A 17,764-nucleotide genomic window follows, 5' to 3' on the forward strand; every position below is an offset into this window, starting at 1 on the left:
TCATTATAACTGTAATAGTTTAAAAGACCATGATTTCTAGTATATGTTAAATAGATTTTGGTTACACCTTAAAATTGCAGATTCAAATCATTCAGTTTATAGAGAGTATCTATCATATACCGTATGCAGAGCAGATTCTCACACCACTCAGATAAATTGAACTCATTTTTGGTAAGGAAAAAAAATCTGACTTCTTATTTATCTTAAAATAAACATGTAATATGTGCCTGTATTATGACTTCTGAATTCTAGACTTTGAATTCTCAGCTGGCTGAGACTTCTGAATTCTCAGCTGGCTGGCTGGTTAAATGGATGAGGCTTGGAGCCTTCCCAAGAATGTGTTTCATTAATAAAATAAGGTCTTGCTCTTAATTTCCCCCCTTTTCCTTCTTCTTTTGTTTGTTAGGTGCTTTGAAGTTTATACAGCTCAGAACAGTGCACCTTAGTAGGATTTGAGATGGATAAGAACTTTGCCTTTCTTTTACAAAGTGGAGAATTACAAAGTGGTAATTTTAAAAGGAGAGGAAGAAAGGAGAACTAGTTCTAAAGCAGATCAACTAGGAAGAGTACAGATAGACATTGAGGATCTGGAAATTGATTCTCCTAAAATCACCCATGTCGACCTAACCTTAGGTTACCGTTGAAGTTTGAAGACCGTTGAAATAAGCAGTGCCATAACAATATTTTGAAATGAATGTTAGATCTATCTATACTTAATTCAGCCATTTAAAAGGATGCTTATACAACCCTTGAAATGGAGTAAAATACATGTGTATTGACATGGAAAGAATTCTGAGGCATGTTGTTTGGTGAAAAAAGCAAGTGTTAAAAATATTTTAATATGTAATATTTATATTATATATAGTTGTATATTTTATATATGTATATATTTATGTTTTTTACTTGAGTGAAAAGGAGACATGGAAGAATGTATATTAGACTGTAAACAGCACTTACCTTTTTGGCAGGGGGCCCAGCAATGTGGGGAAAGTGAAAAGAGATTTTCATTGCTTGTTCCTGAATATTCATGTATTATTTAAATCTTTTATAGTTGAGAATATATTGTGTTACTAGTGTAGGAAAAAATTTAAAGAAGTTTAATAATAAAAGGGAAAAACCACTATACTAAGTGATCTCTAAGGTCTCTAAGCTTTAAATTTCAAGGAACACTGGCAGTTACTGCAGTATTTTAATAGAAATGTTAAAATATTTCTAATTCATATTCTAAATGATTTGTATTCAAATTCTTTCAAAATATTTTTTAGGTGTGGAATATCAAACAAATGATTAAATTGACACAGGAGCATATAGAGGCCCTACTGGACAAATTTGGTGGGGAGCATAATCCACCATCAATATATCTGGAGGTAAGCTTTTGAGTATCATATATGTAGTAATTTTGGAAAGAAGAAAATGAACTTATAAAAAAGCATTTGTACTGGTAATATTGGTTATTTTAGGGAGTGGGATTAGAAGTAGATATGGGAAGAGAGAATTAGCTTTGTCTTTATTGTACTTTTTAACCTTGTTTCACTTGTTACAATAAACATGTAGTATTTTCTAATTTGGAAAATATCAAAACTAAAGGAGAAGTTGTATATAAGCTTCAAAATATCACCCTAGTTTTAAAAAAAACAAAAACTTAGTGAAAAAAAGAGAGAGAGAAAACAGTCTTTTCTGGAGGTCAGCAAACTAGTTACCATATTAGAAAATGGGGAGAATTTTGTGAAATATCTTTTTCCCAGAACAAATCCCCACAAAATAGGTTTTTGCTTCCTTATGGATAAAGTCTACAGTATTTAAATAGCTCAAAATTGCTTAGCCTTACTGTTTGATAGTGCCTTCAGGCTTTTGTATCAAACCTTTAACATAACTGTAAATTTATTGATTAGTCATTGTTCTTAATCCTGTGAGGTAGTAGTTACTGTTATAATCACAGGTAGGCTTTCTTGGCGTTAGTTTCCTATGTAAGTCACTCAGCTCCCACAGCTAGGAAGCTGTTATGGAATCTAGGCAGTCAGGCTCCACAGCCCACACTGCTTACCACTACACTATACTGGCTGTCTCTATAAAAGCTGGCTCCAACTGTAATCACTAGTCACACTGGGAGATAACCCTAAATTACAAATGATCAGGTTACCATTTGCCTTCAAATGCCAGAGATTTTTAGGCATGGATTGACAGACTCCTAAATGAAAATTCTAATTTAGTAATCTAATTACTTTTAAAGGGTAAGTAAATCTTCAGTATTTCAAGAGAAAGTAAGCTTGCATTTCTAAAATAAACTTGGAAGTTTGGAAATAACTGCTAATAAACTGTTCTCTTCTTCATATGGCTTATCACAGAGCACACTGCCAGTTAGTATCGGTGCTAGGACTAGAATTCATACTTCTGAATATAGTTAGTGTACTTTCTAATATCCCATGCTGTTTTTTTTTTTTTAACATCTTTATTGGGGTATAATTGCTTTGCAATGGTGTGTTAGTTTCTGCTTTATAACAAAGTGAATCAGTTATACATATACCTATGTTCCCATATCTCTTCCCTCTTGCGTCTTCCTCCCTCCTACCCTCCCTATCCCATCCCTCCAGGGGGTCACAAAGCACTGAGCCGATATCCCTGTGCCATGCGGCTGCTTCCCACTAGCTATCTACCTTACGTTTGTTAGTGTGTATATGTCCATGACTCTCTCTCGCCCTGTCACAGCTCACCCTTCCCCTCCCCATATCCTCAAGTCCGTTCTCCCGTAGGTCTGTGTCTTTATTCCTGTCTTACCCCTAGGTTCTTCATGACATTTTTTTTTCTTCTTAAATTCCATATATATGTGTTAGCATACGGTATTTGTCTTTTTATTTCTGATTTACTTCACTCTGTATGACAGACTCTAGGTCTATCCACCTCCTTACAAATAGCTCAATTTCGTTTCTTTTTATGGCTGAGTAATATTCCATTGTATATATGTGTCACATCTTCTTTATCCATTCATCCGATGATGGGCACTTAGGTTGTTTCCATCTCCGGGCTATTATAAATAGACATGCTGTCTGTTTTACTTGTATGTGTGAGGAGAACGAGCAAAGGAGTCATAAGGAGGCAAATAGTCCTGGTGAAAATAGTAATTCTTTGTTAATCAGAGTTAGACAACTTAACCAGCAGTTTTTCTGCCAACCATTTTGTGTCGGGAAACTTTCCCCATCCTCATGTAATCCATTTGCATCGATCACCATGTCTCACTGTTGCAGGGATTTACTACCCCTCCACACACATACGCTTCAGGCTTTTTACTATTTGAATTACATCTAACGAGGATGGTATACAGCAGACTATACCTCATAGGTTATATCATTAGCATGTAGATTCTTACTCTCAGGGACTAACACTACACAATTTCTCTGTAGAAGGCAGTATAATATAGTGGTTAAGATGAACCATGGAGTCACACAGACCCTGTGTTTAAATTCTGGCTCTGCCTTAATTTATGCAGACAGGTTACCTAACCTCCTTATACCTCACCTCATTGGTAAGATGGGACTGTATCACACATATGGTAATTTAAAGATTAAATTGAGTTTATAATTATGAAATAGCATAGTTCCTGACACATATTAAGTGCTCCGTAAATCTTTGATTCATTTGTTCAACAGATAATTTTTGAGTGCCTGCTAATATTTGTACTTGTCTAAGCTCAGGGGATATAACAAAAAACAACCCCGCCCACCCCACCTCCAGCTATGCCTTCAGATAGCTTGTATGTTAATCAGGGGAGTGGGTTACAGAAAATAAACATAGAAATAATAAAACATTGAACTTACCACCGTTTGATATACTGTGAAGAGGAGCCTGGCTGCAGATGGCAGTATTCTTCCCTGAGGAAAGTTGACCAGGCCCAGGGAAAAGACTTGTGGGTATTGCTATTTGAAGGCCCTTAAGTGGGTAATCTACTGATTACCCACTGAGACCCACCATTCTCCTTTCTGTCTCTATGAATTTTACTACTCTAGAATGTCACATAAGCGGAATTCTAACATATTTCCTGTAACTGGCTGATTTCATTTGGCATAATGTCTTCAAGCTTCATCCATGTTGAAGCATGTGTCAAAATTTTCTTCCTATTTAACGCTGAATAATATTCCATTGTATGTATATATCACATTTTATTTATCCATTTATCTATCAATGGCTACCTTCAGTGGTTAGTTGTTTCCACCTTTTGGTTACTGTGAATAATGCTGATTTTACTTCTTTGGGGGGTGTATACCCAGAGTGGAATTACTGAATCATAAGGCAATTCTATATTTAATTTTTTAAGGAATTGCCATTCTCTTTTCCATAAGCAGCTACATTTTGCATTCCCACTAACAATCCTTTATATGCTTGCCAAGACTTATTTTCTGTGTGTGTGTGTGTGTGTGTGTATGTTTAATAATAGGCATCCTAATGAGTGTGAAGTGGTATCTCATTGTGGAAATGCAAATCTCCAACTTTGTTCTTCTTTTTCAAAATTGTTTTGGCTATTTGGGATCCCTTGAATTTCCTCATGAATTTCAGAATGGATTTTTCTATTTCTCCAAACACATTGCCATTTTGGTAGGGCTTACACTGAATCTGTAGATTACTTTGGGTAGTATTGACATCAAGAGTCCTTAACTCTTAAATATGAATGGACAGTTAAGAATAACCAGATAGGGACTTCCCTGGTGGCACAGTGGTTAAGAATCCATCTGCCAATGCAGGGGACATGGGTTCGAGCCCTGGTCCAGGAAGATCCCACATGCCACAGAGCAGCCTGTGTGCCACAACGTCTGAGCCTGTGCTCTAGAGCCTGCGAGCCACAACTACTGAGCCTGCATGCCTAGAGCCCGTGCTCTGCAATAAAACAAGCCACCTCAGTGAGAAGCCCGCACACCGCAACCAAGAGTAGCCCCCGCTCGCCGCAACTAGAGAAAGCCAGCGCGCAGCAAGAAGACCCAGTGCAGCCAAAAATAAAATAAATAATTAAAATTTAAAAAAAAGATTAATGAATAAATAACCAGATATTTAAAGAAAGCTATTAACAGGAAAGATAATGGCAGAAATGGTCAAAAGGAACTCAGAAACAGTGCAGAGAACAGAAGAAAATTTGAAAATAACTATAATTAACATCAAAGATAAGAGAAAATATAGTAATCTGTTCTTGTTTCATGGTTGTACTAAAGAAGCAAAAGTAATAGAGAATAAGAGCTCTTGGAAACTAAAATAGTAAATTAAAATGGCATAACAGAAAATTTAAATATGTGTGTGTGTATCTGCATGTGCATATAAACAGACAAACAAACAAATGCTATAAAGTTAAGGACATCTTCCAGAAAGTAGAAAAAAACAAAGATGGAAAATATTAAAGGAAAGATCAGAAAAATTAGAGAATAAGTCTAGGAGATCTATAAAAATTACAAATGTTTTTAATCTGCAAAAAACAAATAACAATTTGTCCAAACATGTAGCGGTATTAATTTCCGCTCCCATAACAAGAAACACGAAGGTAAATTATTCAAAGATTGTTCTACAGCTCAAGGTTGTCAGACACTGGGGTAGATTGCTGTAGTCCTTTTGGTTTTTCTGTCATAACTGCAGCACATCTGAGAATCGTACTCTAACACAAGACGTCAAATCAGGAAGAAGGGATCACAGATGTTCTCTGGTGTACTGAGCCCTTGCAAGGAGGAAAACCTCCCCCCCCAAATCCCTTACAAGTCTTTACATTTCACCAACCAGAATGGGGTTACATACACCCCTAGACTAGTGCCTGTGCTTACATTTCCTGAAATAAGGGCTAAAAAGTAAAATTTTCCCAGTGTTCACAATTTGGCTTCAGATTAGTTTGTGCACTGGCAGGTAGAAGTTGTGCTATAGCATTTCGAAAGAAACCCCTTTGGTGTTTTCATAGAGAGATAAATCTTTACCTATCTCTCCATTTCTTCCTTTTAGCAGAACAGAATGAAATCACTTATATCACCATCAGAAATCCTTGTGGCTTTCTTTTTTCTATGTACTAATTTATTTAAAAACGAGTTTTTAAGTTCTAGATTTTCTCCAACTGGCGTATGAATAATAATTAACATTCTGTTTATTCCCTTGATGATAACTGCAGTGAAATGAACTATTGTACTCTAAAGAATTTCAGGTTTGTCTTTTCAATCATTGGTTCCAGTCTTTTCTTTTTACCATCATACAGAGGAAGAAAAGATGAGTTTCCCCTAAAAGTCGTTCCCCAGAATTTCTTATTTTTCTCCCAATTCTTCTGTATTTACTCATCCAACAAATTATTTGAATGTCTTCTGTGTGTAAGATATAATGCTAGATGCTTTTCTAGTAGTAGATTCTTCTTTCTAGACCTGATATATTGGATTTCAGAGGTGAAGGGATAAAGTTTCTGGAATAACCCTACATATCTAGTGTTAACACACTGAATCCAAGCTACCCCTGAATTTATATGTATGCTGGAGTCCCCTGCAGACAGACAGATGATGACAATAAAGCTCCTAACATTTATTGAGTGCTTGCTGTGCCAGGAACTGTTCTAAGCATACAGTAGGTCATTTAATCCTCAACCTGCCCTGTGAGTTATATTTAATACACTCATTTACATTTTATAGATGAGGAAGCTCAGGCACAGAGGGTTTTAATAATAACATGACGAGAGTTACACAACTAGTAATGGGGTAGCCAAAGTTTGAAGCCAGACATTCTGAATTCAGAACCTGTGTTCTTTTTCTTTTTTTTATGAGTCTTCTATAACTGCTTACATTTTCCCCACGTGTATGTCTTCTTTTTTTCTTCTTTTTTATCAGAGCCTGTGCTCTTAATTGCTATATCATTATTATGATGCTGACAGCCTTTCTGATCTGTAGTCTGTGTAGAACCCAGGATAATGCAGAGACATTTATCAAAACAAATACTGCAATGAAAATAATACTGGGACTCCCATGGTGGTCCAGTGGTTAAGATTCTGTGCTTCTAGTACAGGGGCACAGGTTCAATCCCTGGCCAGGGAAGTTCTGCATACCACTCAGTGTGCCCCCCCCCCAAAAAAATCTACGGAGAAAATAATACTGGAAGCTAGGTACTTCCTTTGGAATGCAGAACAGTTCATAAATTATCACTCGTGGGCAATTTGAAAGATTTCATTGTATCTTGTAAGATTAAGTTAAAAAGAATAAATATAATGAACTCTAATGATAAAAATTTTTTCTTCCACTGCCTTTTCCCATTATGTTTTAATTAAGTACGTCCTGAATTTTCTTCCCATTTTAATTTTTTTGTTTATTATTTTTTAAGTCTTTATTGAATTTGTTACAATATTGCTTCTGTTGTTTATGTTCTGGTTTTTTGGCCATGAGGCATGTCGGATCTTAGCTCCCCGACCAGGGATTGAACCCAAACCCCCTGCATTGGGAGGCGAAGTCTTAACCACTGGACTGCCAGGGAAGTCCCCATCTTCCCATTTTTAATTGGGAAATAATTCATATACCATAAGATTCACTTTTTTAAAGTGTACAATTGCATAGTTTATAGCATATGCACAGAATTGTACAGTCATCACCACCATCTAATTCCAAAACATTTTCATCACCTCAAAAAGAAACCCTTTACGCATTGGCAGTTGTTCTCTCCAGCCCCTGGCAACCACTGATCTACTTTCTAATTCTATGGATTTGCCTATTTGGACATTTCGTGTAAATGGAATCATACACAATGTGGCCTTTTGTGACAGGCTGCTTTCGCCTTAGCAGAATGTTTTCAAAATTGAACCATGTTGTAGCTTGTAGCATTCATTGTAGCATTTATTACTTTTATGGCTAATATTCTGTCATGTGGATATATCACATTTTGTTTATCCATTCATAAACTGATGGACGTTTAGGTTGTTTCCACTTTTGGACCATCATGAATAAAGCTGCTATGAACATTCATGTACAAGTTTTTGTGGTAGGCATATGTTTTCAGTTCTTTTAGTTATGTACCTAGGGATGGAATTGCTGTGTCCTTTGGTAACTCTGTGTTTTAACTTTTTGAGGAACTACCAGACTGTTTTCCAGAGTGGCTGCACCGTTTTACATTCCCACAAGCAATGTGGGAATGTAAATGTGAGGGTTCCAGTTCCTATACATCATCACCAACACTTGTTATTTTCCATTTATTATTATTATTGCCATCCTAGTAGGTGTGAATTGGCATCTCATTGTGGTATTTTGATTTGTAATTCTTTGGTGACTAATGATATTAAGCATCTTTTTCATGTGCTTATTAGTATTTGTATATTTGTATATCTTGTATACAAGATACAAGATTTGTATTATATACAAATCTTGTGTATGTATATACATATATGTATATATATACATATATATATACGTATATATATACATTTGTATATATATACAAATCTTATACAAGATTTGTATCTTGTATATCTTGTATATTTGTATATATTGTATATCTTCTTGGGAAAAATGTCTATTCAAATCCTTTGCCCATTTAAAAAACAGGGTTGTCTTTTTATTACTGAGTTGTAATAGTTCTTTATATATTCTTGGTAGGAAATCCTTATCAGATATGATTTGCAAATATTTTCTCCCATTCTGTGGGATGTCTTTTTTTCACTCTTTTGATAGTGTCTTTTGAAGCACAAAAGCTTTAATTTTGATGAAGTCGAGTTTATCTACTTTTTCTTTGGTTGCTGTGTTTTGGTGTGTCATCTAAGAAACCATTGCCTAATCCAGGGCCATGATGATTTACTTCTGTGTTTTCTCTAAGAGTTTTTTAGTTTTAGCTCTTACTTTTAAGTGTATGATACACTTTGAGTTAATTTTGTAATATGATGTTAGGTAGTAGTCCAACTTCATTCTTTTGTATGCAGATATTCAGTTGTACCAGTAACATTGTCAAAAAACAGTTAACCATAAATGTACGGCTTTTTTTCTGGACTCTCAATCTATTGTGTTTTTTTATATGTGTATCAATATCATGTGTTTTGATTACTGTAGCTTTTAGTAACTTTTGAAATCAGGAAATGTAAATCTCCAAACTGTTCTTTTTCAAGATTGTTTTGGTTATTCCAAGTACTTTGTACTTCTGTGTGAATTTTAAGATCAGCTTGTCCATTTCTGCAAAAAAAAGCCAGCTGGGATTTTGATAAGGATTGCATTGAATCTGTAGATCAGTTTGAGGAGTGTTTTCATCTTAATAATATTGTGTTCTTACATTCTTTTTTAAGTTCAAAAATAAATGAACTATACTTCAGTTTGAGAAAAGAATCCATTAAATGAATGAATGAATAAATAAATAAATAAATAAATAACATGAGCTGTGCCCTCAACTACCTTATAATTTAGTAGAGTCATGCTGAGAACTCAGTGAAGTAATACAGTAATAACGATAAGAACTAGTACTACTTATTACTACTAATAAAAGTATTTATTGGGTTTTTGCTGTAATAACTTCCTTTGCTAGTATTATTTCGCTTAGTGCTCACAAAGTTTTTTCACAAATGATTTTGTAAAAAGCCATATAAAGAAGAGTGTGGTAATACTCCAAAGGAAGTGAAAAGAAAATACCGATTTTGGATTTTTACCAAGCAGACCTTTGAATTAAACTTTGAAAAATAAGTAGGATTTTTTTTTTTTGCGGTACACGGGCCTCTCACTGTTGTGGCCTCTCCCGTTGCGGAGCACAGGTTCCGGACGCGCAGGCTCAGCGGCCGTGGCTCACGGGCCCAGCTGCTCTGCAGCATGTGGGATCCTCCCAGACCGGGGCACGAACCCGTGTCCCCTGCATCGGCAGGTGGACTCTCAACCACTGTGCCACCAGGGAAGCCCAATAAGTAGGATTTTGATGAGAAGGAATGGGGTTTTGGAAAACCTGCCTGCTGAAGAAATATCTGTTTTTTGCAGCTTCTTGAAGCACCAGAGGAATTTTGTTGATGCTGGTAATGGTGCTTGAGGTGTATGTTTATGTGGGAGGACTTGCTCAAGGTTGCAGGGTAAGAAAACAGAGAAAAAGAGAAAGTTGGAAGATACGAGAGAAAATGGAGATAATGATGAACCAAGGCCTCCACAGAAGAGGCTCTAAACACCCAGTGTTAATACTAAATTGAGAGCAAAAGAAGGATGGGGAAAGATGGGGAGAATTGATTGGACAAAGAAAGAAGAGGAAGCTGTTATTTGATGGCTTTGATCTTCAGAGTAAATTTGAAGGTAATGCTATTTTCTTGAGTGAATTAAAGGTTGGGGGATGAAGTTAGGATCCAGAGAAGCATAGGAAAGGTGGGAGTAAGTATTGTGAGAAATGTAATACGAATTAAAAATAAGTACAGGGGCTTCCCTGGTGGCACAGTGGTTGAGAATCTGCTTGCCAGTGCAGAGGACATGGGTTCGAGCCCTGGTCTGGAAAGATCCCACGTGCTGCACAGCAGCTAAGCCTGTGCACCACAACTACTGAGCCTGCGCTCTAGAGCCTGGGAGCCACAACTACTGAGCCCGTGTGCTACAACTACTGAAGCCCGTGCGCCTAGAGCCTGTGCTCCGCAACAAGAGAAGCCACTGCAATGAGAAGTCCGCATGCAGCAATGAAGAGTATCCCCCGCTCACCGCAACTAGAGAAAGCCCGCGCATAGCAACGAAGACCCAACGCAGCCAAAAATAAATAAATAAATAAATATTTCAAAAAATTAAATAAGTACAAATTTTCATATAGTAGTGTGAAAGACTAATTTCCATGAATTGATAATGGAACCAGTTGGCCTTGTTTTATTATTTTCTTCAGTAATGTGTGGTAACCTGAGAGAAAGAATGGAGTAATTGAATGATAGAATTTACCCAAAGTTGGTATTTGACAAGCAAGTTGGTAAAAGAATAAGAATTAACCAATCTAAGATGTTACCATTGGCATTGTTGAAATGGTGAGCCACAAAGTATGGGAAGTAAAACAGCAAAGAAATCTGAAAAAAATAAAGGGATTAATGTTGACAATGAACAGATTAGTGTGGTAGTGAGGATGAAATTTAAGACAGTGGGATAAGTGTGTGTACATAGGGGTATGGGAGGTTCCCAGTTGAGATCTTGTCATCATTTGGAACTCTTTGGTTAAGAACTCTTTGGTTTATATCTCTGGATCTTGAAGGTAGAGTAGAAACAAATGTGTTTATAGATACAAGGTTTAGAGAACTTCAAGGCAGGAGTGTTGTAAGAGTAATCAGCATCCACACGGAATGCAGCAAGGATAATGGGATGAAATGAGTCAAACCAGGTTCAAAACAAGGTAGGCAAGTACCTTGGTAGATTGCAGCTATGAGGATGGAGAGAGGTGGAATAAGTAAATGTTTTGTACTTAAGGAAGAGTTATTGATAAATGCAGTGAAATAATAGATTGTAATCCACAGTGGAGGGAACAATATATTTTTAAAAATTAAGGCTAATATTTTGATAAATAACATTCAGAAAATTTGTTTACATTTATTACTTTTCCTAAGCCTAACTTTGTGTAGTAAATGTACTTGCCCAGGTGACAGTAAATAAGAATATTTGATCTACGCAAGGAGGAATTTTTGTCTCCCAGGCTGCATGTACATAATCTTCGAAGTGTAGGAATTGTGTTAGTCTTCATTTTTGTGGTTTGAGCCCCAAACACTACTAGGTACATGTGTGCTCAATATATATTTATTGAATAAGCGAAATCTCAATAAGTGGATCATACTGAAAAAGATGCCCGTAAGTAATTAGCCCATCGAACTGAAAGCTAAATAGAAATACAGCTCAGAAAATTTTGGACTGATTTGATTATAATGCCTGAGATGCTGTGAAACATTTCAGGGTCAGCGTTGGACAACTATTAGATTCTAAAGGAGAGGGCATTTTGGTGTAGTTTAGGCCCTTTACTTCAGTAGCTCATTTTAGTATTTTCCCTCCTCACCCCCCCCAAAAATTATATGGTAGGATCAAGCATATCAGGTGTGGTGGCCTATATTGAAATGAAATTTCTCCTTTATTCTCCTCTACCTTAGATAATTCTCCCTTGCTTATAGAATGAAGTTCAGGCTTCATAACATAGTATATACATTCTCTACAAGCTGGTCCCTTACCCACTTTTCCAGTCTTATTATTTGTGTTCCTGTTCTTCACTTAAATTTCACAAACATCTATTGATCCCTTGATATGTCCCAGGTATTGTATGACGTTGAGCTATACTAGTCCATAGTTTTCCTCTATGTCTTAAAATTTCTTACCTCCTTACTCTGTTACAAAATTTCTCCTGTGCTACACAGTACTCTCTTCTCCCCACTTAACTCCGTCTATCTAAATGCTAACCTTTTAAGACCCCCCTCTTTCCTTACTCTTATCTTTGTTTATTTCTCATGTACAATACTTGCACAAATAAAAATGCATCCATCTGCTTCTTTGTAGCCTAATAAGTGATGGGAAATGCCATTTTTTTAAATCTTTGATTCTTTTCAATCTTTGTAGCCTTTCATAAATCTTTATAGTGTTGCATCTATTTGGGGTGGTAGGGAGACATGGTGGATTATAGTGTGGGGGAAGGTGATTACTACTGCCTCAAAGGACCATGGACACATACATTCCAATTCATTCCATCTCTTTATTTTCAGTAGCATTCTCTTTCCAAGATTCTTCCTACTTTTAGAATATGATATCTTAAGTGATCATTTGACCTTATAGCTTTAGTAAAATGAAACTTCTAGAAAGATACCCTGATGGATAATGGCCTCAAAATTTCTTGACTGCAGGGTGTAAACTACCTTTTCAAACAAAATTCTATTCTCTAAGCAGTATTTGATGGGAAAGGGGAGGTCATAAGATATCCATAGTGAGTAAAAGAAGGTATTTTAACTAATAGCTGTTTCAGAAAAAAAAGTGGCAGTTATACATCCTCTAATCCCTGTTGAGCTGATTTTGGTGGTAATGGTGAGATCTGACACTGTGTACCTTAGTCTTGTTTTTTGACAGATCTCTCTAACACCTCATCTCCTTCTCAACCTCTCTCTCAGTTCTTTAGAGAGAGAGAGGCAGAGAGAAGTATGAAACCTTATATGCCTACAACTTTTCTGGAAAAAAAATTAATAGGGTATTTATCTGTGATATATTAGTATTTTATCTTATGTTAGATATGTAGTTTGGAATATAAATTGTGATTTGGCCAGAAAATTGCAAATACTGGTTTTTCAAAATTAATATTCATGGCTATTATAGACATATATGTGTGTGTGTATGTCAGTTTCTAGATGTAGTGTCTTATAACAAAAGATTTATCAATTTAAAGGTAAAAGTACTAATTTACAATACTTCCAGCACTTATTTTGTAATTTGTAATACAAAATCGTGTTAGCTAGATTATAAAGAGATTATAATCAAAGACTTAAATTTCATATTTCCTTTTGTTACTGTCAGGAAAAAGTCCAGATTCAATGTAAGTCTACTTTATTTTATAGGCCTATGAAGAATACACCAGCAAGCTAGATGCCCTCCAACAAAGAGAACAACAGTTATTGGAATCCCTGGGGAATGGAACTGATTTTTCTGTTTCTAGCTCTGCATCAACAGACACCGTTACATCTTCTTCCTCTTCTAGCCTTTCAGTGCTGCCTTCATCTCTTTCAGTTTTTCAAAATCCCACAGATGTGTCACGGAGCAACCCCAAGTCACCACAAAAACCTATCGTTAGAGTCTTCCTGCCCAATAAACAGAGGACGGTGGTGAGTCAACTTTAATATCATCATTGCTTTTTCTTTGTATTTTTCAGAAAGACTGGTTGTTGAAAATGAAATGTGATACCCAGTGGTCATGCAAATGTAAGCATCCATTTCAAACAAGAGTGGAAAAGACATAATTATTTGGTGCCTAAGTCTGTGTTCCTTAACTGGAACAAATTGCATTGTTTTTAGTGTCAGATTTGACATTTATACCTGTCAAACTTGAACCACACTCAAGTCTGAGTACTAGTGCCAGGGCTCCAAATAAAGGTTAAAGTTTCCCTTGTGAATTCTTAACTATAGACCTGTTCTTACCATAGTGTGTGGGGTTCATAATTATATTATCTATATTATTCAGGAATTCTTAACCCAAGAAATTAACAACTGCTCCTGAAGTGGTAATAGCATTCAGGAACTGGGCAGAAACAAATGCATACCCTCCCTTAGCCCATATAGGTCTCATGGAATTCACATACAGAATGCCTCAATGACAAGGTCAAAATCACAAGTTATAATATGCAAGGAAACAGTCTACCATCAGTGCATTAGAAGACTTAAAAATAGCAGGATTAGATTCCTAAGAAGGAACCAAATAGAATTTCTAGGTAGCCTTAAAATTTAAAACTCAGTGGATGAGTCATCATCTCTGAAGTATTATTACTAAAAATGATTGTGTTGAATGTTAAGCTTCTGGACTTTCCATTTTATAAGAAACACGGGATAAAGGGAAAAGTTAAGCACCATGAGGAAGCAATTAGACAAATTCAGAAGGTGGACATTCTATAAGACGAACAGCCTGGACTCAGTGTCATGGAGGATAAAAGGTTGGGGATTATTCTACACTGAGTAAGACTAAAGAGACAAAACAAACAAATGCGCTGTGTGATCCTGGTTTGGGACCAGGGTGGGGAAGAGCTGTAGAAGTCCTTCTTGAGATAGGAAATGTTGAATGTTGATTGAATATGATGTGTTCTTATGGAATTATTAGTTTTCTTAAGTGTGACAATAGCGATATTTTTATGTAGGAGAATGTCTTTATTCTTAGGAAATACATGCTTAAATATTTAGGAGTAAATTGTCATGATGCCTGCAACCCCCCTCCCGCCCCTTTTTTGAAATAAAACTTACATATAGTAAAGTGTACAAATCTCAAGTGTACAGCTCAGTGACTTTCTACATGTGTAAGTGCCATGCAGACCAAGATATAGAACATTTCTAATGTGAGTGTTCTCTTGTGCTCCCTCAATTCAGTGACCACCTTCAAGAGTAACCACTATTCTGAATTCTATCTCAGTCAGTCAATTTAGAACTTACTTTCAAATGGTATGATGGAAACAAAATGTTAAAGAGAGAAAACAAATATGAAAAAATAACTTTAGGATCTGAGAGAACTTGGATGTTAATTGTACCACTCCTAATTTTCTGTGTTTGAAATTTTTCATAGTAGAGTTGGAAAAATTCAAAGAACATAGAACAAAAGAAAAATAGAGAGTTAAAAAGAAACAGTTCCCACTAGGAAAAAAAAAACTGATGAACATATTCATGCTGATTTGAGGAAGTAGCAGAGGTTTAGAAAAGAACATTCATAAGGTTTTTAACTTTTTTATTTAGGAAATTTATTTATATGGAAAAGTATAAAGGACAATATATTAAACACCTGTGTTTAGTCACCTACAATGAACAAGTATTAATGTTTGTTATATTTGCTTCATATTACACACACACACACACACACACATATATAACATATATCCATATATACGTACATACATATATATATTTAGGTTCCTCTTACCTGTCCCATTCCCTTCCCAAAAATCCTTCATCCCACCTTGTCCCCCAAGAAGTAGCCACTATGATAAATGTGGGGTACATTCAATCGAAATTTTTATATTTTACTACATGGATATGTACCTATAAGCATTTTTTTAATATATAAAATAGTATGATACTGTATGTAATGTTCAACATCTTGTCCTTTTTATTCAAAATTATTATAATTTCAAGGTATACATATGTATGTGTTGATACATATAGGTCTGATTCTTTTCAATTTAACATAGTTTATCCTGACAGACATCTAGGTTATATTCAGGTTTTTTGTTATTACTAACAGTGCTAAAATATGAACATCTTTATACAGGACTCTTTGTCTACAAGTAACAGGGTATTTCCAAGTTGCACACCTGTAAGTGGATCTCTCAATGGGAAATGCAGATTTGGTTCAAAGACTGTAAATAGCAGGTGTCTGAAAAAAATATCTAAAACTACTAAATTAATTTTAACATCTTTGGGGAGAAAGCTCTCAAAGCAGCTTATCTTTTTTGGTTTCCTCAGTGTCTAACAATTAGTAGGTGTGATTGTATTTAACATAATGAAAGGAAGGACAGTGGGAACAGATAGGGCAATGTTGGCTCCTTCAAAATCATGCCTTGGTTGTGTGGTAATTAAAGCAAGAAATGTTTATGGATTGGAAGGGTTAAGGAGAAGCTAAACAAGCTGTTCTTGTTTTAGCCAGTTTGAGGAAAAACATGTAAAGAGCACGAAAACATGTAGGAAACTCTAACTCTCTTACTAGCACAAGTAAGTAGTTTTAATGGAATAGATTGAGTAAAGGGACATCATTAGAGTAGATGCTAGAACCCCAGGGAATACCCTCCCTCTCCTTTTATTTTTAGCAAAAAGTAAAGCAGAAACCTCTAAGATCTGCAAGTGATGAAAGAGAGTTACACATTCCATCCTTTTGTAGACAAGAAGAATACCTATTGCATAGTGGTTTACAGTTTGTAAAAATGTTCCCCCATACTCTCATTTGATCCTCATAGTAACTTTGTGAGGCAGAGTATTATATGGAGCAGTATTAACTCATGTTGATATTTAAAATACTGTGTTTAATTTTAATAAAATAGCTGTGAAGTCTGGGACATTCTTGACTCCTCATAAATTCTATTAACTTTTGCCACAGTGAAAGGACTTAATCTGTTGCTAGATAAGTTTTCCCCCTTGGAGGTCTAAAGAGGTAATTGATTAAATTTAGTTTTGGTTTTCGATTTAATTGGGACCAGCAATTTAGGAGTAAAAGACCTACCACCTTTATCACTTGTTCTTTGTCAGTTAAATACAACTTGACCAGGAGGCATACTTAATTCTAAAATCGCTTTCACCTTAGGAAGTTTTGGTAGTATATATAGTCAGCCTCTTTTAACTTTAAAAAGACCATGTTATAAGCAGATCATATTAAATTTTTCCTTTTATTGTGAATTGGTTTAACAGTCTATAATAATAAACTATATTATGACTGGTTTAACACTCCTAAAAAAGGACTTGACATCAAGATAAATTATGATAAAATCAGGAAGCTATAAATTTAGGTTTATTTTAAAAACCCATATATTAGCATGTATAATCTGTGCCAGTTTTATACAAGGAGATCTCAGTGTATCATGAAGTTTACTTAAAGCATCTAATAAAGTCTGCATTGTAAAGAATTTAAACTACCACATTAATCTACTAGCTCAGATAATTAAACATGTAGTAATTGTGATGGCCACCTGAATTTTGATGGCCACTCCTTTAAGGAGTTCTTAAGGTTTTAAGAGAACATTTTATATGGAAAATTTTAAACATACACAAAAGTAGGGTAGTGTGGTGGACCATCATGAATCCATTGATAAAAGATGATTTATATTCACTTTAAAAACTGGTATGTTAAAGTTTAGACTGATACATTTTGTTTTGGTCTAAATTTTCCTTTGCAAATATTCAGATGATTACATTGACTATAGATCGCTGTTAAGGTAGGATGCTTGTTTTTAAATTATTTTAGAGAAACGGTATTGCTGCTTTGACAGCCTAATCAGGGACATTTAATTTTGTAATTTGGAGAAGAGGCATTAACCTGGTTCTTTTGAAAATATCTTTTTAGTCTTTTCAGCCTTAAAATTTGAGACAGTGCTCCCCTTCCCCTTTTCCTTTTTGAATAGGTAATTCTTTTTTTTTTACATCTTTATTGGAGTATAATTG

At 35.4% G+C, this 17,764-nt stretch overlaps 1 protein-coding gene across 3 annotated transcripts in view; it reads left to right on the forward strand.

Annotated features, from left to right (window-relative positions):
• Positions 1-17,764, forward strand: part of BRAF (B-Raf proto-oncogene, serine/threonine kinase) — a 161,485-nt gene that overhangs the window by 57,764 nt on the left and 85,957 nt on the right. For all 3 annotated transcript variants that reach the window (XM_060305225.1, XM_030854010.2, XM_060305226.1), the window contains 2 exons: positions 1,266-1,367; positions 13,481-13,744. In XM_060305225.1, coding sequence (XP_060161208.1) covers positions 1,266-1,367; positions 13,481-13,744 — 366 coding nt within the window. The remainder of the gene's footprint in view (positions 1-1,265; positions 1,368-13,480; positions 13,745-17,764) is intronic.

This window comes from Globicephala melas, chromosome 9 (genome assembly GCF_963455315.2).
Source record: "Globicephala melas chromosome 9, mGloMel1.2, whole genome shotgun sequence".
Taxonomy (NCBI): Eukaryota; Metazoa; Chordata; class Mammalia; order Artiodactyla; family Delphinidae; genus Globicephala; species Globicephala melas.